This window comes from Plenodomus lingam (genome assembly GCF_022343315.1).
Source record: "Plenodomus lingam strain CAN1 chromosome Unknown contig_1, whole genome shotgun sequence".
In the NCBI taxonomy this organism is placed as follows: domain Eukaryota; kingdom Fungi; phylum Ascomycota; class Dothideomycetes; order Pleosporales; family Leptosphaeriaceae; genus Plenodomus; species Plenodomus lingam.
This window is the reverse complement of record NW_027093927.1, coordinates 187787-208764: the sequence shown is the minus strand read 5'-3', so window position 1 is coordinate 208764 and position 20978 is coordinate 187787. Positions and strand designations below refer to the sequence as shown.

The 20978-nt window shown below is 53.6% G+C and overlaps 10 protein-coding genes across 10 annotated transcripts; 5 read left to right on the top strand and 5 right to left on the bottom strand.

Annotated features, from left to right (window-relative positions):
• Nucleotides 1-247: 247 nt before the first annotated feature.
• IAQ61_000056 (uncharacterized protein) lies at nucleotides 248-1603 on the bottom strand (the record flags this gene model as incomplete). The annotated part of the gene is made up of 1 exon (XM_066094511.1): nucleotides 248-1603. One exon carries the CDS (start codon nucleotides 1601-1603, stop codon nucleotides 248-250), a length of 1356 nt encoding a protein of 451 aa, XP_065955364.1.
• Nucleotides 1604-2007: 404 nt separating this feature from the next.
• On the bottom strand, nucleotides 2008-3799 carry IAQ61_000055 (uncharacterized protein). The gene is made up of 4 exons (XM_003835153.2): nucleotides 3253-3799; nucleotides 3017-3170; nucleotides 2437-2957; nucleotides 2008-2387 (listed from the first exon to the last, which is right to left on the bottom strand). Exons 1-4 carry the CDS (start codon nucleotides 3337-3339, stop codon nucleotides 2238-2240), a joined length of 912 nt encoding a protein of 303 aa, XP_003835201.1. The 5' UTR covers nucleotides 3340-3799; the 3' UTR covers nucleotides 2008-2237.
• Nucleotides 3800-4809: 1010 nt separating this feature from the next.
• Nucleotides 4810-5679, top strand: IAQ61_000054 (uncharacterized protein; the record flags this gene model as incomplete). Its single annotated transcript, XM_003835152.1, has 1 exon — nucleotides 4810-5679. The coding sequence occupies one exon, from the start codon at nucleotides 4810-4812 to the stop codon at nucleotides 5677-5679; it is 870 nt and encodes a 289-aa protein (XP_003835200.1).
• Nucleotides 5680-7139: 1460 nt separating this feature from the next.
• On the top strand, nucleotides 7140-8141 carry IAQ61_000053 (uncharacterized protein; the record flags this gene model as incomplete). The annotated part of the gene is made up of 1 exon (XM_066094510.1): nucleotides 7140-8141. The coding sequence occupies one exon, from the start codon at nucleotides 7140-7142 to the stop codon at nucleotides 8139-8141; it is 1002 nt and encodes a 333-aa protein (XP_065955363.1).
• A 412-nt stretch (nucleotides 8142-8553) lies between these two features.
• ASN2 (Asparagine synthetase) lies at nucleotides 8554-10711 on the bottom strand (the record flags this gene model as incomplete). Its single annotated transcript, XM_066094509.1, has 8 exons — nucleotides 8554-8596; nucleotides 8664-10045; nucleotides 10097-10245; nucleotides 10300-10335; nucleotides 10387-10413; nucleotides 10474-10499; nucleotides 10555-10605; nucleotides 10686-10711. 8 exons carry the CDS (start codon nucleotides 10709-10711, stop codon nucleotides 8554-8556), a joined length of 1740 nt encoding a protein of 579 aa, XP_065955362.1.
• Nucleotides 10712-10974: 263 nt separating this feature from the next.
• Nucleotides 10975-13371, bottom strand: IAQ61_000051 (uncharacterized protein). The gene is made up of 6 exons (XM_066094508.1): nucleotides 12812-13371; nucleotides 12669-12739; nucleotides 12562-12584; nucleotides 12433-12491; nucleotides 12254-12369; nucleotides 10975-12185 (listed from the first exon to the last, which is right to left on the bottom strand). Exons 1-6 carry the CDS (start codon nucleotides 12849-12851, stop codon nucleotides 11619-11621), a joined length of 876 nt encoding a protein of 291 aa, XP_065955361.1. The 5' UTR covers nucleotides 12852-13371; the 3' UTR covers nucleotides 10975-11618.
• Nucleotides 13372-13626: 255 nt separating this feature from the next.
• IAQ61_000050 (uncharacterized protein) lies at nucleotides 13627-14966 on the top strand (the record flags this gene model as incomplete). The annotated part of the gene is made up of 2 exons (XM_003835147.2): nucleotides 13627-13653; nucleotides 13758-14966. The coding sequence occupies 2 exons, from the start codon at nucleotides 13627-13629 to the stop codon at nucleotides 14964-14966; spliced, it is 1236 nt and encodes a 411-aa protein (XP_003835195.2).
• A 376-nt stretch (nucleotides 14967-15342) lies between these two features.
• IAQ61_000049 (uncharacterized protein) lies at nucleotides 15343-16951 on the bottom strand (the record flags this gene model as incomplete). Its single annotated transcript, XM_066094507.1, has 3 exons — nucleotides 15343-16655; nucleotides 16704-16822; nucleotides 16875-16951. 3 exons carry the CDS (start codon nucleotides 16949-16951, stop codon nucleotides 15343-15345), a joined length of 1509 nt encoding a protein of 502 aa, XP_065955360.1.
• Nucleotides 16952-17362: 411 nt separating this feature from the next.
• Nucleotides 17363-17869, top strand: IAQ61_000048 (uncharacterized protein; the record flags this gene model as incomplete). Its single annotated transcript, XM_003835145.2, has 1 exon — nucleotides 17363-17869. The coding sequence occupies one exon, from the start codon at nucleotides 17363-17365 to the stop codon at nucleotides 17867-17869; it is 507 nt and encodes a 168-aa protein (XP_003835193.2).
• A 463-nt stretch (nucleotides 17870-18332) lies between these two features.
• IAQ61_000047 (uncharacterized protein) lies at nucleotides 18333-20966 on the top strand (the record flags this gene model as incomplete). Its single annotated transcript, XM_066094506.1, has 1 exon — nucleotides 18333-20966. The coding sequence occupies one exon, from the start codon at nucleotides 18333-18335 to the stop codon at nucleotides 20964-20966; it is 2634 nt and encodes an 877-aa protein (XP_065955359.1).
• Between the last annotated feature and the right edge of the window lie 12 nt (nucleotides 20967-20978).

Genomic DNA, 20978 nt, shown 5'->3' with positions numbered 1-20978 from the left:
AGTTTCTAATTAAACATGATTAGCCATGGTAATTACAAGAGTGTGACTTCAAGGACTGTGATTTCAAGTTTTGCCTAATCTGCGAGGATGGTACGGCAGGTTGATCTTGCGCGTCACCTTGTCCAACGTCTACTGGTGATGCAAGCCATGCCTACTTTTCTATGTTATGCTGTGCTACCTACTATATACTACGTTAAAATATTCCATCTCCTCCGTCCCGTGGCATGGCATGGTAAACCTTGTAAATTCAATCTCGAGCTTGTCCGCTAATCACGCTCATCATATGCAACAACACCGCATCGTCTACACTCCCCAGGGCCGCATCGTCTTCTTCCCGCCGCCGCCGCTGCTGCTCCACTACATCCCGCAACTGCAAACGATTTGCCTCCCAACTGACCCACGCCGCAGCCTGGAGAAAGCAATCCGTCACATCGTCCAATTTGCGCAGTTCAATCTGCGGCAGCACGTCTGGTGTCTCCGCGCCCTCTGCATCATCGCTGGTTTGGCGCTTCCGGGTCCGTCGAACGGTCTTGGTGGGTGAGCAGAGGGCTTGGCGTATACGCTCTGCGCTGGCGCCGAGTTTGAATGTGATGCGTGGTGTGGTGGTGCCGGTGGTGGGTGTTGTGGAGGGAGAGGTCGAGGCGAGCCAGGAGCGGAGCATGTTGATTTTTGCCTTTTTCTCGGCTTTGCTGCGGGTGAGGTTTTTTGGTGGTGGTGGTGGCTCCGTGGTTACTTCTGCGTCTGCGTGTATGCTCATCTCTTGCTCGACTTTCCGCGCTCTCGATTTCCTCGCTGTGGGCTCATTGTCAGTGGCATCTGCCACGAGTGCATCCTGCTGTAGCCAATATTGTCCCACTCGCTTGGGATCTACGGCGAAAACCTCATACGGCTTGATAGCCTGGGGATGCGTCTCCCCATGTGTGTTTGGCAAGTGTGCACTTTCTCCCTTGAGCGTTGCGAGCACAGCCCACAACATACCTTCGAGCGTATTCACACGCACAGTCCACTGCTGCACTGCGCTGCCACCGCCGGACCGCCAGCGCTGTCTTTCAATGAGAATGACATCTGGGGCACTGGAGAGGATGGTCCGTTTGATAAGCCGATAGGCAGTCTCTGAAAGAACAGGGAGGGAGTAAGGGTCTACTTCTTCGTCTTCTTCCTCACTTGAAATCTTCGACCTGCCAGCTTTGCCCTTGGACGTGACAATGGGAAACGCCTGTCGTGGGTCCTGCGTGTTTGCTACAAGATCCACCTTTTCCCATCGTACAATTTCCATGGTTGCATCCCACTCCTTCTTCACCCCCTTTGCCCTTTTCTCTTGCATGGACCCGGGATACGAGACCAGGGCTTCACAAAAAGCGAGATTCTTGATGCCCATGTCTATACTCACAATTCGTAGCTTGCTATTCGAATTCGCAGTCTGTTGCGTATCCCCTTTAGCATGAATATTGCGGAACCGGGAGACGGGCAGGTCGCGCAGGAGACGTGAGTGCAGCACTGATTTTGTACCCGATGAGGCAGAGCCAATGCATGTGAGGAGGGTTTGCAGCGCTTTTGCGGTTATGGAGGGAGTTTTGGGCGGCTTGGGAACTTTGGCTGGCATGATTGGGGCCGGAGGGTCATGTATGATCCCAAATATCTGCTTGCGAAGACTGCTTGCCCCTATGGGAGTTGCTGGGATTTGGGGACTACCGGTACGTGTATACAAAATGGTTGTGTGCGAAGCACATCCTGAAAGAATGCTGCTCACCAAGTTTGTAGATGCATCTCACAGTACAAAAAGTCGTCTGTTAGCAGGAGAGCTTGATTAGATCTGAAGTCTTTGATGGCAATTCGAGAAGAAAGTTTGATTGGACAATGGACGTGGTAGGGGAAGGAGGGGGAGAGGGGGGCACATCGCGACCTGGACGCGTCGTGAACCGATACCGGTACGCGACCACGTGAGATGTATCCACATATTAGAATTGTCCGTGAACATGACTGACATCACAAACAAGCATGTTGCACTTTTGTACTGGATCAAGATGCCATCCTTCTCAGAAAACGCCAAACCTACAGTAAAATCTATGGATATCGGGTACACTACACCAAGACGAGGCTGCGGGTTATCGCAAACCCAATCAAACCCCAAACTTTTGTTGGCTATACGAGCCATGCCATTACCCATAAATACTTGTACTTGTAAAATCAAATTCATCTACCTCTCCACAGCATCCTTCACACCGGGTGATGGGTGCTCAGTTTTCAAGAGCAGATGTGGATTCGCCGTTGCCAAACATGCGGAACTGGATGAAGATGGTTGCATCTTCCACCATGGTACCGAGGGATCCAATCAACCAAGGGAGATTTGTGAGGATATACTCCTTCTCTTGCGAGTGGAAGATGATCTGCGCAGATTAGCAAAGGCCGTCTGAGGATCTCTCATGACCGACTTACTCCCGCACCGTACGTGGCATTGCCCAACAAGCTCAACATGAAGAAGAGCAAGGAAAGACCCTCGCAAGATCTTTCGCGTTGGTTCTTGATGATCTGGGGGATTCGCGCTCCCAGATAGCATATCGCGCTCGCATAGCCAAGAATCTCCGCACCCAGCGCAATCTCGCCTGGATCCTCGGTGTTGTGGGTGGGCTGAGGTGCCCACACCCCCGTCTTCCATGCAATCGCCCAAGCAGCTGTTCCGACCAAACAGACACCCATGATGCTGAGGGCATTCTTGATCCATTCTCTCCCGCCCTCCTCGACGTCTGCAATGGTGGGCAGAGAACTGGCCCTGCGTCTACGGCTGGCGACCGAGTCTCGGCGGTGGCTTCCCGGCAGACCAATGTTGCTCGAGTCTCGCCGTCCCAAGAGTGGTGCCTCGACACTATCTGTGCTGCGGGTGGACGTCTTGCGCGAGCGCTTCGAGTTCTTCGTGTTGTAGTAGAGGCATTGCGCGATGAGAACGAGATCAGCGAAGCCTATGGATATCGCATTAGTGCCAAGGCCAGATTCTACATGTGTCTGGTCAGAGGCATACAGAAGTAGACGGCGAGAGCGGTCACAGTCGGTACCAGGCCAGCCCAGAGCGAGCCAGCGAGATTGGTGATGTCGCCCAGGAACCAGACGCAAAGAAAAGTGAGGGAGATGCCATCTGCAGAGCCAGACTTGTAGTTCTCCATCAGTTGGGGCAACTAGAGTGGTCAGTATGCAAGTCTGCTGGCTGTCGCGTGCTTTGCCAATGGGGGCGTGTTGGACGAGTCACTGGACACTTACCAGCAAAAAGACCCAGGCGGCCAGGGAGATGGAGCCAAAGACACCGGACAGGGCCTCATGGGTGGTCAAGGCCGGGATCTGTGACATGATGGCTGCGATGGTGTTTAGGCTGCAGGCTGTGCGACGCAGGAATAAGGGAGAGCAAGCCGGCAGATTGGTAGAGGATGATCCACAGCTTTGCGCAGCGAAACAAAATTCCTCGCCCAAAGGTTATGACGCAGGTCCCAAGGCGGACGTGTTTCCCAGCAAGGGCATGAGTAGCGCCGATGATGCGATGGACGAGGAGACGAGGGCAAGTAGCGAATAGGCGGAGCCAAGTCTAGTGGAGAGGGCAAGAGGAACAAATAGGAGTCGGTGGATTCACAAGCACACGACGTCTGGAGGTAAAAGCAAAGTACTCTACTGTAGAGGGTAGAGGGCATGGCCTATAGAGTACTGTAGCAGTAGGTAGAAGCAAAAAGCAAGCCTACTCTTGGTACACAAAGGATGTGTGTTGTTTGGGTACTCTAGTAGTTTGCAGTCTCTGTGGCCTATTTTTGGTTTTGCGACAGTAGTAGGCTTGCAAGTTGCAACTGTTGTTACCTAGGGTAGAGGATACCTGTTGGGCACAGCACATAGTCTCTACAAGGTGCATGCATGGTGTGCAGATTGCGCATTGTGGGCACATCGCCCGTGTTTCTGTTGAGAAACAGGACTGATTTTTTTTTAATCATCTCTCTCTTGGTGAAGCTCGGTCAGGAAGTTCAGGATGGGAGGGAAAGGGTGGATGTTCAATGGGTCCTACTCTACTATGGGCAATCAGCATCAGCTTGGCATCGGCAGGCTGTATGGGTATGTAACAGTACCAGTACCGTGAGTATTTTTCTTTTTGCCGTTGGATTGGGCATATTGGGGGCCACCCACTGGCACACGCGTGGTACACACTCCCAACACGGTCCAATACAATACAATACATTACATTACATTGGCAACAGTACTCTAGAGTAGGATCGAGAGGGCCCACCTAAGGCTAAATTTGGCCCTTGTCCTGTGCGGCAAGTCTCCTCCTCACTGGCCACCACTTCACCCGGAACCGTCCGTCTCTGCCGCTCCCACCACTGACTGATCTTCCTTCATGCCCGCCGCCCAAGTCTTCAAGGTCACACGCACGCCAAACACTCGTTTTCTATCCTTTCGTACATGGGCTGCTACTATAACTAATCACACAAACATAGAGTACTTGTACTTGTCCTCTCTCCCCGCCCTCTTCCTCTCGTTTTACTCGGTTATTTTCCCTCGCTATACACACAACACCTGCACCCCCATCATACAATACAACCCATACGCCCAAACCATACTCTGCCACTCACTCATACAAATACGACTGCGATAGCCGCCTTCACCCTTAGCTCCCTTAATAGCCAGTGGCACACCTGTCTGTGAAACACGTCAGCCCCCATCGTAAAAGGCCCACACGAACCTCACGGCGCCTCTGCTCACATCCGTCACTCTCCGTTTTTCCCATCCTCCACCTCCTCTCCAAACAAACACACACACACACACACAAAAGAAAGAGACATGTTGCACAGGCTGTGGTTGTTGTTCGCCGTCGTCGCGCTCGCTGCGCACGCGACGGCCTTTAGCCTCGACGACCTCAACATCGACGGCATCGAGGCCTACCTGCACCACGGCGAGAAGCGACAGGCCAGCGGCACAGGCGCGTCACCCGCACCCTCTACGCCTTCTCCCACATCACGACCACCACCCCCTCCACCATCCTCACCATCCACACCCTCACCCCAGCCTCCATCAACGCCTGATGCCGAGTCCACCACTGAGCGCACTTCTGATGCCCCCACGCCCACCCAACAACAGCCGCCCGCCACGCCAACAGGAGGAGACGACGACGAGAGCCCTTCCTCTGGGTCTACGCCTGCATCCACAACGCCACCGGCCTCGATCACCAGCGCTCCTACAGCTACGAGGACGTCCGCTGTCGTCAGGACGAGTGCTCTTGTGCTGACCTCGCTGCAAGAGTTCGTCACCGTCATCACCACGGTGAGCAATGGCCAGCAAGTCGTGGCTACCTCTACCGGTACCAGCAGCATCGTCACCACCACCGGCCAGACCCTGATCACAGATGCGCCCACCTCACAGGAAGGCTCGGGCGACAACGGTGGCGGCCTGAGCGACTCCAACAAAAAGGTGATTGGTGGTGTTGTCGGCGGTGTTGGTGGCGCCCTCCTGCTGGGCGGCATCGCCCTCGTTTTCTGGCGCATGAAGAAGAGGCAGAACCGCGTCTCGGAAGACGACGACGACATGACCCTCGGTACCGGCGCTGCCCTCGGCGACAAGACACAAAACGGAACCGGCGCCTCGCCCTTCCAGTCCAATCTCGAACAATACCACAATCCCGGTGGACGTCCCAACGCGGCAGCCAATTTCTAGCCCAGGCTGCACAAGCCCACGTACACTTACGGGAGACCCAGACATGGTACCGTTCACGACATCTACGATATCCACCGACCTACGGGCGTTTTTCCTTTTTTTTCCAACCATCTACGAAGAGGACTCGATGTTGCATCGACTTGTTCCCCCGTGCCATGTATATAACAGTTATGCCACTAAAATACGGCCTCTAATACCTTTTGTACCGGGCGGTCAGGCTTCTCATGGGGTCCGACTTGCTTTCATAGCCATGTACTGCATTTGCATTTGCATTTATATTTGCATCTGCACAACCCAGCGCTGCGATGCCAGCAACTCCCTCCACCAAGCACTTGGTTGCACCCCCTTTTCCAACCTTGCGATCAATCCTCTTGCTTGCATACTCGAGCTACAAACAGCAAATAAGCTGTAAAAGGATTGTGCAAACCTAGGCTGTAGGACTAGATATTTTTGCATCTTACATCAATTCCATTGTAGTCTAGTTGTTTGGTCAAAGAAGAAAATGAATGGAGATTATTGTTCTTTTTGGCACACTTTTGACTCGTGTTTTTTTTTCCTTTTTGTAACTCTGATGAGGCGCGGGATGTGGGGTTGTGAAGTTGGTCTTGATACTCGAGCTGATTTTGGTGTTGGTGTTGGAAAGATGGATGAGAGATGGCTAGATGCGCAAACGCAATCTAACAAAGTATCAAGATTATTATAAGAAACTAGGCGTACAATCCTGCCTCTCCCTTATCCATCCTCTCCCACCATCATAGCCCCCGAGTTCTCCCACCTTCTATACAGCACTTCCCATCCCATCCCAAAACCCACCCCAAAACTAAACACAAATACACGGCTCTTACATCATTCATACCCATTCTTATCCATGCCCGTATCCCTCTTCCCCCTTCCCCCTCCCACACAACAAACAACCAACAACCAACAACGCCACCTGCTCGCTACGTCACCATCCATCCCAAACCCCGGCCCCGACGTTTCAGCACTGTTACAAATACCCCTGTCTCACGCCCACACGTGCCTGCAGGACGCAGGAAACGGAGATGTTCGCGGTTTGAGGGAGGATGTGTGTGGTGTGTTGTCTATTAATTTAGCTGGGTTGGTTGGATGGATGGTGGATTGGTCATTTGATACATTACCGTGTCCATCTACGACTACCTAGCCCTGGTAGCGAATCTCCTTTTTTTCCTTTTTCTGCCTTCTTCTTCTTCTTCTTCCTTTCTAGCCCACCCTTTTTCTGGAGGAGTAGCTATTTTTTGGGGGTTTTGCGTCTGCGATTGGATTACGGACGGACGACGGGATACGTACACGACAGCGAGGAGGATTTAGTTCGAGCAGGAAATTGATGGGATTGCGCTGTGCGCTTGGTATTGTGTGTCAACCGAAATCACACACGTACACATACACATTCTTTCCCTCGTAACCACCAAACCCAACCCCCCCCCCCCCCCTCAAAGAAAATGCCCATCCGTGCCCTCCTACTCCTCCTCCTCCCCGCCCTCTCCACCCCCTCCCCCTCCCTCACCGCCCACGCCTCCCCCTCCCCCCCCTTCCTCCGTGACCGCTTCCCAAACGAACAAGCCGCGGGCCCAGCCCTCCTGCCACTCCACACCCTCTTCCTGCGCCAGCTCTCCGACCTGCAGACGTTTACGGGCGCGCTGGGGGGTGCAGGCGCGGCGCCGATTGTGGCATCTGGAGATCCGGAGCGGCCGTTTCGGGTTGGGGGGGATACGTTTGATCGGTTTGAGGGTGCGGGGGAGAGGAGTTGCGATGTGCAGTTTCAGGCGTGTGCGGATGTTGTTAATGGGGGTGGAGGCGGGAATGGACAAGGTGGGAATAGGCAAAGTGGTGGAGAGGGGAATAGGCAAAGTGGTGGAGAGGGGAATAGGAACGCTGATGGGAATGGCGATCGCAATGGAAATGGAAACGGAAATGGAAACCAAAACAATGGCCAACAGAGATTCGACAAAAGTGACAACAACGGCAACAACGGGGGCAATGGAAACGACAGGGACAACGGCCGAGATGGCAGAAATGGCAATGACGGGAACAGAGCCAACGGAGGAAACGGAAACGGGGACAACCGAACCGGAGCCAACGGCAACAATGGAAACGCAGACGGCGACACCAAGAACAACAGAGACGACCGCAACAGAAAGGAACCAAACAACGGAACCCCAAACCAAAACAACAAGAACAACAAACGACAATCCAACAACAACAACCTAACCATCCAACAATGCGAAGACCAGAGAAGTAAGTCCCCTCATCAGACCTCCCAAACCCTTTCCTCCTTCCTCTCTTCCTCCAAAACCACTCACCAAACTAACCATGACCCCCCAGACGCCTGCAAACAAGCCCAACAAGCGGCTCCAGTAAAAGACTTTGAATCGGCAGTGGCGAGCACGAATATCGGGCCGGACCCGGAGTTTCCAGACTTTGATTTGATTTGTGAGATTTGAGGGGTTGAAAGTTGAATGAATGGGTGGATGAGCGGGGGAGGAAGGGGGAGGGGGAGAGGGATGGGAAGAAGAAGGAGTAGAAGACGACGACGACAGAACGAGAAGAAGCAACCTGCCTATCATCCCAACCACCGACACCATACCATCACATCAACATACCCAAAAAGTCCAGCCCAGGAAGACATATCACACAAACACAAACACTGGACATCTTCAACTCCACAAACCTCTCCCTCTACCCCTCCATCAACAACTCGCACCAATCTGCTGCAACATCTTTGATCGGAAAGAGCATGATAAAAGCCTCGATTCTACAGAAGCACCAGGACAAAGAGACGAAAGAACAGACATGTACACATCTAATCATCTATAACCCCCACATTGCCTCCCCTGCCCTCCTCTATTGCAATGTTTATTTCGCATCCTTGTATTTTTGCTCGTGCACACCAATCGCACTGTCGTCGTGTCAGTCCTGAGTTTCTTGTTCCATTCTGTCCATGCTAGAATTGGGGGAATACATACCGGCCAGAGGGATCCGTCTGGTTACTCCACGTGGGCGTCCACCTCATGACGGTGCTGGCGCAATAACTCGGGAAATGCTCGTCAAACATGCAGCGGTACCAATACGCCTCCTTTGAATCTGGGATGTCGGTTCCCCACTCGGGCTTGGGGTTCTTCATCATCTCATCCGTGACGTGCAATTCGGCCGTGTCCTTGAGCGCGTCGATCCAGCCGTAGCCCACGCCGTCGGAGAATTGCTCCTTTTGTCGCCAGAGAATCTTCTCGGGTAGGTAGGGCTGTGTGTCTGGCTCGTCGGTCGTGTCAAAGGCCTTGCGGAGAATATACTTTTCGATGCGGCCCGGCTTGTGGAGTTTCTCTTCAGGGTCAATGGCCATGGCAATGTTGAGGAAATCCTTGTCCAGGAAGGGAACGCGAGCTTCGACACCCCAGGCAGATGTAGACTTGTTGGCGCGCAGGCAGTCGGACAAGTGCAGGTTCTTGACACGACGAATGCATTCTTGGTGGAAGGACGACTTGTCGGGCGCGTTGTGGAAGTACAAGTATCCGCCAAAGATCTCGTCACTGCCTTCTCCAGACAAGACCATCTTGACGCCCATGGCTTTGATTTTCCGACTGAGCAGAAACATGGGGGTCGAGGCGCGGATGGTGGTCACGTCAAAGGATTCGAGGTGGTAGATGACGTCGGTCAGCGCGTTGAGACCATCTTCAATGGTAAAGGTAAATGTGTGGTGCTTGGTTCCGAGAAAGTTGGCCACTTCCTGGGCTGCAATGGCATCGGGCGCATTGGGCAGACCAATGGAGAAGGAGTTGAGCTGACCGAGGAGGAGATCCGTCTGGAGCTCGTTGGAATCGTCGATACCAACAAGTTGGCCCTGCGAGTCTTGAACGGAGCCCTTGTTCTCAGCTGCACGCTTCCTCGTTGCCTCGTTCAAGCGCAGAGTTTCCCGCTGCGCAATCGACGCGACCAAACTCGAGTCGAGACCGCCAGAAAGAAGGACACCAAAGGGTACTTCTGCCATCATGCGTTTTCGCACTGACCTCTCGAGCGACGTCCTCAGTTCCTTGTAATCTACAGGCTTTGTGGGAATGTTGGTCGGCTCAACAAGCCACTTGGGGTCGTAGTAGCGCTTCAACTCGTCCGTCTTCGAGTCATAGACGTGGCCGGGCGGGAAGGAGATGATGTTGTCGCAAACTGGGTGAAGACACTTCAGCTCAGAGGCAAAGTAGACGGCGCCGGGTGTACTGCTTGATCGGCCCATGTAAAATGTGGTGATTCCAATGGGGTCGCGTGCTGCAATGACACGGTCTTGCTTCTTGTCGTGAAGAACCCATGAGAACATGCCGTCCAAATGGCGCGGCGCATCGATGTCATGCTCGAGGTACTGTGGGTCATCAGTCCAATCCTGCGTCTTGCTACAGCCAATCTTGCTCACCAGAGGAATGATGACCTCGCAATCTGAGTGTGTCTTGAAGTTGTATGGGTTCTTGAGGCTCTTGCGGAGGATGCGGTGGTTGTAAATCTCGCCATTGACGGCCAGGGAGACGGTTTCGTCGTCGTTGATCAGTGGCTGCGCGCCGGTGTCTATGGTTGTAAGCCTTTGGATAGTAGCAAGCTACCCAGCTCATGGCTACGCACCAACACCAACGATACTCAGACGCTCGTGAACAAGGACTGCAGACGATTAGTACCGAGATTGCCAACCATTGCATTCTCTGGACTCACTCGTATGGTTCGCAATGTGGTTGCCACCTGCAAAACATCAGTGCCCATGCTCTTCGGCGCAAATCGTCGTAGTTATGGCTTGCTCACTCCAATCGGGACCCCGATGTCGGACACTGCATATCCTGAGTCAAACGCGGCGTTGCAACAGTGCTCAGAAGCTGGACTTACGCCTTGCCCATCTTCAGGGCCGTGGGCTTGAACTTTTGTACATCAGGATGCCTGGCAATCAGATCAGCCAACCTGTTCTTCCCACCCCACAAATAAAGTTCGGCGGGGAGCATTGGACAGTGATTGCATACTGGTGACAAGCAAAGATACCACACATGGTGGGCGAGTGGAAGAAATCCGAGTTTGTGTGAAGGAGGGGAGAGGATCAATGGGAAGGCGTGGATGATTAACAACACCCCCCAAATAAAAAATAAGCCGACCAGCGTGTGTGACTCTTTTTGCCTTCGGTGGTTGAAATTATCTGAAAGCCCATCCGTCCAACGCCTGGCCTACGGCGCCCGCATCGGTAGTACTGCCCCTCCAGTCTAACCGCTTACGGGCGTGTTATCCATACCGCCAAAGATAACACAACCTAGTTTCGACATGCAAGCAAGCATGGGGCGTGAGATGAGTCCAAGGAAACGGATCCTATGCACATGCGAGGTTCCACTGAAAGTATCCGTTGGCTCGCTTGTAGCGGGACGAGGTTACCTACTCTACTCTTATTGCTCTTGTGACTGTCCGCGTGTTTGGCAATTGAATCGTGTCCTGGATCGACAAGCGCGCGGTAGTTTGGTTTTGCTGCTTGTGGGCAAGAAATTCTCAAACTCAACCGCTCGACAGCCCAGATCAGAGTTGGAACTGCTAGCCTGGGAACATGAGTACACGGAGAAGGATCATTCTGTGCTAGACGAAAATGCTACCATGTTGATACGACGACAGCTTCGTCACCACACCCATGGATCCCCAAGCCCGCCATGGGGAGAGCAACAGCTGCGGATCCATGTACGTAACCAACTACCAATCTAGCTCCAGCAACGAATTACACACACAGAAATTAATGACCTTCCACCCATCCCCTTTGCCGCCCGACTACCTTTCTCCACACTCCTTGCCCAAAAGTTTCGCTTTGCCCGAAAGAAACGTCATTAGATGATCCACGTTCCTGCCTCATAGATCCGGGGTCGTGTCGGGGATCGCCATCTTCCCAGCTCATGCAATCCCCGTAGCTGCGCGGAGTAGAATCAAAACAGGAAGTATGCGATGAGGAAGCTCAAAAGACACAGGATAGCCGTAATGTGCACTGGTACGCCTCCCGCATTCACGGGCGGGCTCACAGTGGCGGCCGAAGTTGTCGCTGTCGAACGGGAGCTGGGGTCTGCCCTTCGCTGGCGAAGACCGGCGCTCTCGCTGACTTGTTGCGTGAGTCTTGCAATCTCTGCCTTGGCCTCGTCGAGCTGTGCCTGGAGCGATGCTGTACTCGGGAGCGCATTGGACACGCTGGCTGCTGCGGCGTTGACGGTCGATCTTAGGCTGCCAGTGGATGCTGAGCTAAACGTCTCGTTCTGGATTTCGCCCAGATGCTTGCTGCCTGACGGCCTCTCTGAGGGGACCGATACAGGCCCGGAAGCTTCCGGTACACCACGCTGAGGAGTGACGGCTTCAGGCGAAGGAGAGGATGCGAGGAGGGAATCGCGGCTGACCCCGTTGGTCCTGGCCGGGGTGGACGCCGAGTCATCTGCGGGGAGGAACAGAACCCTAATCTTCTTCTCTTGAATCGACGACTTTGCGGTTTGCTCAATGTGTGTCCACTGTAGACGCGTTAGTACGCTAGTGTTGTCGTGGCACGCATGTGCGCATCCAACACGAGCCAACTCACCAGCGACCCAACATTGGCAAACTCCTTGTCAGCGGTGATGAGGACGGACTGGACGAGGAACTTGTCACGGCATTTCGCGTCGGGAGCGGGGTCCTCCTTCATGGCCTGGAGCAGGACTGCAGATGTGTCAGTTTGCTGTGCGCATCCTGTGGACTAGGCGTGGACAAGGCTGGTCGTACTTTGGACTTGGACATCTTCGCCGGGCTCAATGCGTCCACTGTTGGGGCGAACGCAGTATCTAATGGGTTGGCATCAGTCGGTGACACGTGGTGAGGAGGGGGGAGGGCGGGGGGGGGGGGCTGTCGTACTGCTTGGGAGCCGTGGTTTTGACCTGGCCATGTCAGCTATGGTCATGGAGACGAGTGGCAGCACAGCGGTGATGGCGTGCAATGCGCCAGAGGGGAGGGCTGCCTACCTTGAAAGCGACGGGGTCCGAATGTGGGTTCTTCAGGCGAAGGGTCTGCGACACCTCGTGCTGGAACGGGCCTGTGGCCAAGATTAACCATTATTCAGACTCGCTGCCCGCATGCTCTCCATGGCAAGCGGCTGACTACTCACGCTTGAAGCCAAGCTCGACGGGATCGAGTTCGAGAGACATGGCTGGGATGCGTGGGGTGGTGCGTGTGCAGCAATGACGGCGGCGGCGACGGCGGCGGCGTGTTGTTGGTGGTGATCGGGAGTGGAACGCCGGTTTGTTGCTGCGAGCGGCGCGCGACCAAGGCACGACCGAGGGTGACGGGCAGGGGCGGGCAGGGCAGGTACTCTCTAGTATCTACACAACAGTGCGACCACGACCACGGTGATTGCGTGGTTGTCGGGAGAAGGTAGGCGTCAACGGCAAACAAAAGAGGGCTCTAGTGGCACTGTGGCTGAGGTGAAGCGCGTAGAGTACGAGGAGGTCTAGGTAGGTGTACCGCAGGGGGTGTGTCTAGAAGTACCTGAAGATGTTGTTGGATATTCTTGGATGATGATGATGATGATGATGATGATGATGGCGATGACGATCTCGCTTTCAGTGAGAGGAGAGGGAGTATGAGCCAGTGCTGGTACCTAGTTGGAATGACGAAACCAGTGACGCTCCATTGCACCAGGTTGAATCGCTTGTAGTAGCAGCCCGCTTGTACTATTAGTGACCCTGGCCAGCGTGGACTGCACAAGACAAGACAAGACAAGACAAGACAAGACAAGACACTACTCGACTGCTGCACACTCAACACATAGGCATGGGGATGGGTATACACACAAGTACACAACTACTGCTAAACGTCCTATCTGCAGCCTGACATGCATGTCCGGATCTAGCAATCGCAGTGAATGAAAGCCCCCAAAGAAAGGGTGAACCGCATTTCCTAGACCCAGTACCACGTGAACAGATGCAGTACCGGTACCGTACCTACGGGGTACCTAACCACGGTAACACCCCGGCCTAGGAATCCCCATATTCCATGGCTCACCATGACTTGCCATGACTTAGCCCTCCAGGTACCGGTACCGGAACACGCAGCACCACCGTTTCTGCCTGCGTTCACTCCAAACTACAAAGACCACTTCCCCTCGTCACTCCAAATCCTCGACCACTTCTCGACACGCCACCCGAACATTCTCCCATAGACTTGGTATCCGAGCCACCCCTCACCTGCACCATAGTCGCCCCACCAGAGCTCTGATAGCTACCTCTAGCTCTCCACCATTCTTCCAACACTCTCCCCACACTCCCCACACCAAATCAACCAACGCCAACATGCCCTCCGACCTAGACCAGCTCGTTGATATGGGCTTCGACCGCGAGCGCGCTACCATTGCCCTCACAGTCTCTGGCAATCTCTCTGGTGCCATTGACTGGCTGGACAAGAATCAAGAAAAGTCCCTCGACGAAATCAAAGCCCAACGTGCCTCCGCCTCCTCCGCTGCCTCCTCCGCTCCTGTCGCCGTCGATGCCTTCGCCTCGGAGGAAGCCCCCGCCCTTTCCGCCGGCGAAGAAGCCAAATCCCTCGTATGCGACGACTGCGGCCGCAAACTCCGCTCCACCACACAAGCCGAATGGCACGCCTCCAAGACGGGCCACGAGAACTTCTCCCAATCAACCGAGGAAATCGCGCCCCTGACGGAAGAAGAGAAGAAGCAGCGCCTGGAAGAGCTCAAGGAGAAGCTCGCACTCAAACGCGCCACCCAGGCCGAGCAGGAGAAGGAAGAACGCAAGAGGAACGAGCAGATTCGCCTCAAGGCCACAAAGGAGAGCCAGGAGATCAAGGAAGAGCTACAGAAGAAGGAGCGCCTCAAGGAAGCCCAGGCCAAGCGCGCAGAGAAGAAGGCAGACGAAGAGGCCCGCAAGCGTGTCCTGGCCAAACTCGAGGCAGACAAGCAAGAACGCAAGCGCAAAGCTGAACTCGAAAAGGCTGCTCGAGCAGGCCAAGCACCTCCCCCTGCCCCCGCCCAGGCACCACTCGCCACCTCCTCGGGCCCGACGACGAGTAAGCCGGCGAGTGCCTACACCGAGGCCAGGCTGGCGCTGCAGACGAGCCAAGGAAGAGTCATGAAGACGTTCCCCGTCGAAACGACACTGTTTGAGGTGGCACATGCCTTGGAGACCGAGGGCGTGGTCGTGCAGACGTTTACGACGAATTTCCCCAAGAAGACGTACGACAAGACGGATTTTGGCCTGACGCTCAAGGAGGCCGGTATGGTGCCTAGTGCGGCGCTGATTGTTGGCTAGGCTGTGAAAAGGGCGGGAGAGAGGAAGCTGTTGGGGAATGGTGCGCATGGGATGCTAGATGGGGATACAAGACGGGGATGAGGTTACGATGTCATGCATACAACGGCTATCATAAACGACTTTGATGAGAAAGAGAGCATGCATGTAACGGCGTTGATGAGCGCCGCAGTGGTACTTCATCTAGACTGTTTATTCGGATGATCTATTTGGATACAGAAGACATGATACTTTCAACAAGAGATTCCAGAGCCACCATTGCATACAACTTTCTGCTGCTAATCATGCTCTTCACCTCTCAATCCCCAACAAGCCGAGAAAACCCATATCCATAGTCATACCCAACACACACACACACACACACACACATACACATGACTCAATCATACTCATCAACATTATACCTCCCCTCCGCCCTCTGCGTACTACACCACTCCTCACTCGCTAACCCGCCCTCCTTGCGCCTCACCAACGCCTCAGCATCCTTGCACCAATCACACGCAAAGTCGCACTCAGGCACCTCCTCGTCGCCAAAATACCGTGCAATGAGCCCATGCCTACACGCATCCGTCCTCTCACAGTACTCGACCAGCGCCTGCAGACTTTTTGCGCGATTCTGCAGCATACCCTGCTGCGCCGAGACATGCTCACCGTAGCCAGCAGTGCTGCCACGTACATGTAAATCTTTCTTCGAGGCCGGCCCGCCAGCCTGGCGTGCCTGATCGCGCGCAAGTAAATTGGCAGCGCGATCGCGGTCTTCGCGGCCGTAGTAGAGGATGCAGACGCTTGCTTTGCCGTCGCGGCCTGCGCGCCCGGCTTCCTGGTAGAAGCCTTCAAAGGACTTTGGAATCTGCCAGTGGACAACGAAGCGGACGTTTTCCTTGTCGATGCCCATGCCAAACGCCGTGGTGGCAACGACGACGTCGTAGCCTTCTTTGTTGGCTACCCAGCCTGCCAGTGCGTCTGCGCGTTCTGCGTGCGATAGGCCGGCGTGGTAGGGTACTGCGCCTATGCCGTCGGCGCGGAGGCGTGCAGCGAGCGATTCGCAGTCGCGTCGGAAAAGGGTGTAGATGATGCCTGCGACGTTGGTGGAGCGCTGGTTGGTGCTTGCGAGTTGCGAGGCTCGGGCTGCGTTGTCGGCACGACGTGCGTGTGCGGCCTTGAGCCAGGAGAGGAAGTCGTCGTAGTGGTCTCCGTTTTCTTCGGATTTGAAGCGGACTTCGTAGTGGAGGTTTGGTCGGCTGGTGGTCATGCGGAACATGCGCAGTTTCTGGGGGTTCAGGGCAAGGGTTTTGATGATGTCGTCGCGGACCCGCGAGGTTGCTGTCGCGGTGAGACAGATGATGGGAACATCGGGGAACTCCTTTTTGAAGAAGGATAGTTGCTGAAAGGATGGACGGAAGTCATGGCCCCATTCGCTGACGCAGTGGGCTTCGTCTACAGCAATACGGGCTAGTTCACGCTGGGAATGGATGACCCGGAGGATCTTGCGGAAATGGTCGCCCTGGCAGAACTCTGGGGTAACATATAGGAGACGGGTCAGAGGGTGGCCACATTGGAGGTCCTCGATGATTCTGGCACGGTCCTCTTGAGAAGTTGTGCTGTTGATGGTTTCGACGCGGATGTTGGCGTGACGCATGGAAGCAACTTGGTTGTTCATCAATGCTAGTAGTGGAGATATTACAATCGTAACTTTCATCTTCTTAGTGCAAGATCGGATGGTGTAGATGTTCCACTTACTACCAAAGTCTACGACAGCGGGGAGTTGATAGCACAAGCTTTTCCCAAACGATGTTGCAGCCTGAAGAAAGACATCTTCGCCTTCTAGTGTAGCTATGATGACCTCGCGCTGAAGTGGACTACGATGTAGCATTAGTAGATATCTTCTATAGCAGATTTCATCCCCATTACCGGAACACAGGCTTCTTGAACACACGTTTAAGAGTAAAGTCAATGTCCGAATATGGCCTCTTTCGTTTTCCTGGCATGACTCCGTGATTTTGGGGCTCAAAGCCTATGTAGCGAATTTTGACGTGACTTCATCACTGGACCGTTAAATCTAGGCTCGTTTGCAGTGTGAGATCAAGGCTCAAAGGCTCATGTTGATCCGACGGCTTGACGTGACGTTAGACGCGTCAACACGGAAAGAGTGGCCGCCTGTGTCGCGCTAGCACGTGCTCTCCACATTCGCCATCTGGCAATTTAAACGACTTGTTGCTACTCCGATAATCGGGCAATCACAACGACTTCGGGGGTTTGGCAAACTTCGGGAATTGGAAATTTGAATCGCAGGTCATCTGGCAGATGAGATGAGTACCGCATACCGGTAGCAACACGTCTGCGCGCCACTACCAGCCAACACCAAGAGCGTGTATTCCAACGGTAGGGTTCCCCTAGCCATGCCAACGACAATCAGCCAAGCCTCATCAGCAATGGCTGACTTCGTCCTCCGCGACTTTACTTCCTTTTCCACGAAAGAGCGTGCATCAGTCGCAGAGAAAGTCGCGAAGCTCGAACGCAAAGTCTTCCCAGCCATCGAACATTTCAATTACGATGTTGAGCTCAAGAAGAAGAATACTAGCCTTATAGTGGCATTTAGACACGATGATCCCATCAATGTGGTCGCATATCTTGTGTACCAGCGAATAAAGCGCCTAGTATGGCTCCACAAACTTTGTGTCGTGGAGCAAGAGAGGGAAAGGGGTCTCGGCAAGCACCTCGTGCTCGCCCTTCGTGCCCAGATGGAGCAGAGTGGCTGTCAAAGTATCCATCTGTGGGTGGATGAGAGCCGCAAACCAGCTAGAGCCTTGTATACAGCATGCCAATTCCAGCAAGCCGAGTATCGCGCAGCTTACTATGCCGAAGGACGATCGGGATTGAGGCTGGTGCTGGAACTGGGAAAATGAGCGCACTCGAGCGCATTTGCCTAACTTCATCCACCTCCGCAAAGACGACAGTCGGAAAAAGTGCCTCCTGCCCTCGCAAACAGACTATACACTGCGGATAACTCCTCTAGATATCGAACACGTAGACGTGGCGTTCGTGTCCATTTCTAAGACATCGTGCAAACTGGGCGCAAGTGTGCTGAGGTGGGAGGATAGTCCATCCCTTGCCGTAGCAACCCCTCTACACATTCTTCAGATATCTCCTGGGGAGAATGTAAGGCACCACCCACTTCGACGCGATCGCGCGTTATCAGCGCGCGATCGAATTCCTGAATTCCTGGCAAAGGTGGCTGCGTGTGTGGGATGCTTTGAGCATGTGTGCACCTCTTTTGACCCACGCCCTCCAGATTTTGCCACAATGGCGTTCTTGCTGTAAGCGCATACGACAAACCTCCTGAGAGATATCGAGCCAGCAGAAAGTGCGATGGCAAAGGTTGTGCTTTGTATCGCCCTGATGCCGCTGCTGGCCGCAGCGGCAGCGCAAATCAACTATCCTTGGGATCAACAGCTTCCGCCAGTTGCTCGAGTTGGATCATCTTTCACCTACCAGTTTGCCCCTACAACTTTCTCGGGATCAGAGATACTATACTATGCGCTGACAGGGAATCCTTCCTGGCTGTCGCTCGATGACGAAAGTCGGATGCTTACCGGTACCCCAGGCTCCAGCGATGCAGGCTTCGCAACCTTCAACATTACGGCGACTGGAGACGATGGTTCAGTCGCGAGTATGGCATCGAAACTATACGTATCTACAGATAGTGAGCCCGTTGCAAAAGCAGACATATCTGAGCCACTGTCTGCCGCTGGCCAACTCACCGGACCCAAGACTGTCACGCTGAAGCCATCCACGCCATTCACGGTGGACTTTCCTTCCGACTCATTTGATTCTAAAGGATTGAAACTATCTTACTATGCGATGCTATCGGATCATACTCCACTCCCCGCGTGGATTCGATTCGACCCATCATCGATGCGCTTCACAGGAACTACAATGGCAACAACAATCTCGCAATCTTTGGAAATACTCATGATAGCCAGCTACACTCCCGGATTTACTGACTCTTCACTCTCTTTCACAATATCAATCAGCCAACATACGTTTGGCTTTAGCCCATTCGGCCAAACGATCAACGCAGCGAACGGGCAGAGTATCAGCGTCAACAACATCAAGTCAAAACTGTTTCTAGACGCTGCTTCAATCAGTGATAGCGATATAAAGTCTATCACGGCCGACACACCCTCTTGGCTGATATTCGACAAGGAGACGTTTGCGATATCAGGCGAGGCGCCCGCCGACGCGACATCACAAGACTTTGTCGTTACTGCGCAAGATCAGTTTGGAGACTTTGCCGATTACACTATTCACCTTATACTCGACTCGCAATTCTTTGCAGGTAATATCGATGACTTGAACGCCACGCTTGGCGAACAATTCAACCATGTATTACCACGGACTATCCTTGCAAATGGCGATGAAAGGGTTACCATCGATTTCTCGGCTCTGTCAGACCATCTCACTTTCGACCCTGATACTTTCAAAATTTCAGGCGCCATACCGAGTGATTTTGCGACGCAGAATGTCGAGTGTTTGATCACTGCGACGTCGGCAGATGGTGGTTCACACGACACTCAGGCATTTCACATCAATGTTTCCAAGGCCATTGCTCCCCCTAATTCTGATGCTTCGACCAGCTCTAATACTCAACATGGAAGCTCTAAAAGAAACAAAGATGGTATAATCGCCGGCGCTGTCATTGGCAGTATCTTCGCGGCCCTTTTATTGGTTGCTCTTGTTATCTGTATATTCCGAAGGAGAAGAAACTCGGGTAGCTATATCAACCGGAGGCGACCCAGAAGTCCAAGAAAGTCGGAAATCAGTCGACCAATGTTCATACCATACGGATGGCCGGACAATCACATGGATATGCACGCGGATGAGGACCTAGAGAAGGGCAAAGATGCACACGACCCATATGTTGAGCGTACCCCAGAACAGCCGCCAAAGCTTGATCTCAATCTCCCCGCCAAACGAAACAGGAGTAATAGCCATTCGTTGACTGATTCGATCGGGGATATCAGTACCCGCATACTGGATATCTTCGAAGAGTCTCCTTTTGGAATACACAATGACATCACCCCATCACAACACCCACCTGACTCGATGAAGATTCCTGTGGAGCTAGCAAAGCGAGGATCACAAAGATCTGATGACTTCCGCAAGCACAAACGCCGAACCACGACCGTGTATCATGATCAGATCCATCGCAGCACGGGACTTCCAGTCAATAGACGTATCACGGGAATGGGCCACGGACGTCACACCTACTCGCCCTCTCGGAGCAACACAAACTTTTCGTCTATTCGTCGACCGATGAGTACCAGTTCATATACTACCAGGTGCACGAGCATCTTCTCTATGGCACCTTCGGCATTTGCACAATCACCTGCAGCACGGAAACACAAGACCTTTGTCACAACACCAACCGAAGCCCGTCGTAGCATCAGAGTAGTACCCAGCTCGCGTCGCAGCAGTCTCATGGATCGACGGACGATAGATGAAAAGCGGAGCTCATATATTCGGAAAAGAGCCTCTGCCCAGTCACCGTTCTTCAGCGCTGGATTCAGGGCATCATCATCCACTTACACATCGCCACCTGCCTTCATCAATGAAACCAGGTCTACTTCTAGGAATGCATTATCACCTCTCTCGCGGAATACCATTGTCAGGCCAGATGACAGTGTTATTGATGGAAGGGAAAACACGCCAGATGTTCCAGATTTGGTAGAATCACCTAGCCAGGAGTTTCCAGGAAGCCTTCGTAAATACCGAACCAACCGACCACATACAGCGATTTCGCCGCCACGGAGCAAAGTAGAAAAATCTTACAGTAGACCGGGGACTACCGTTGGTCCAGCGTCTGGTGGATTTCGTCGCCGTGCAAGTACACGCACGAGTCTTCGAGCGTATGATCTGAAGGCCAGCCTCAATGATCTCACGGGTGAGTTTGTAGAAGCTTTGATCGTCTCGATGCGTAATACTAACTACGACTATAGGTAGCAAGGTCTTTGA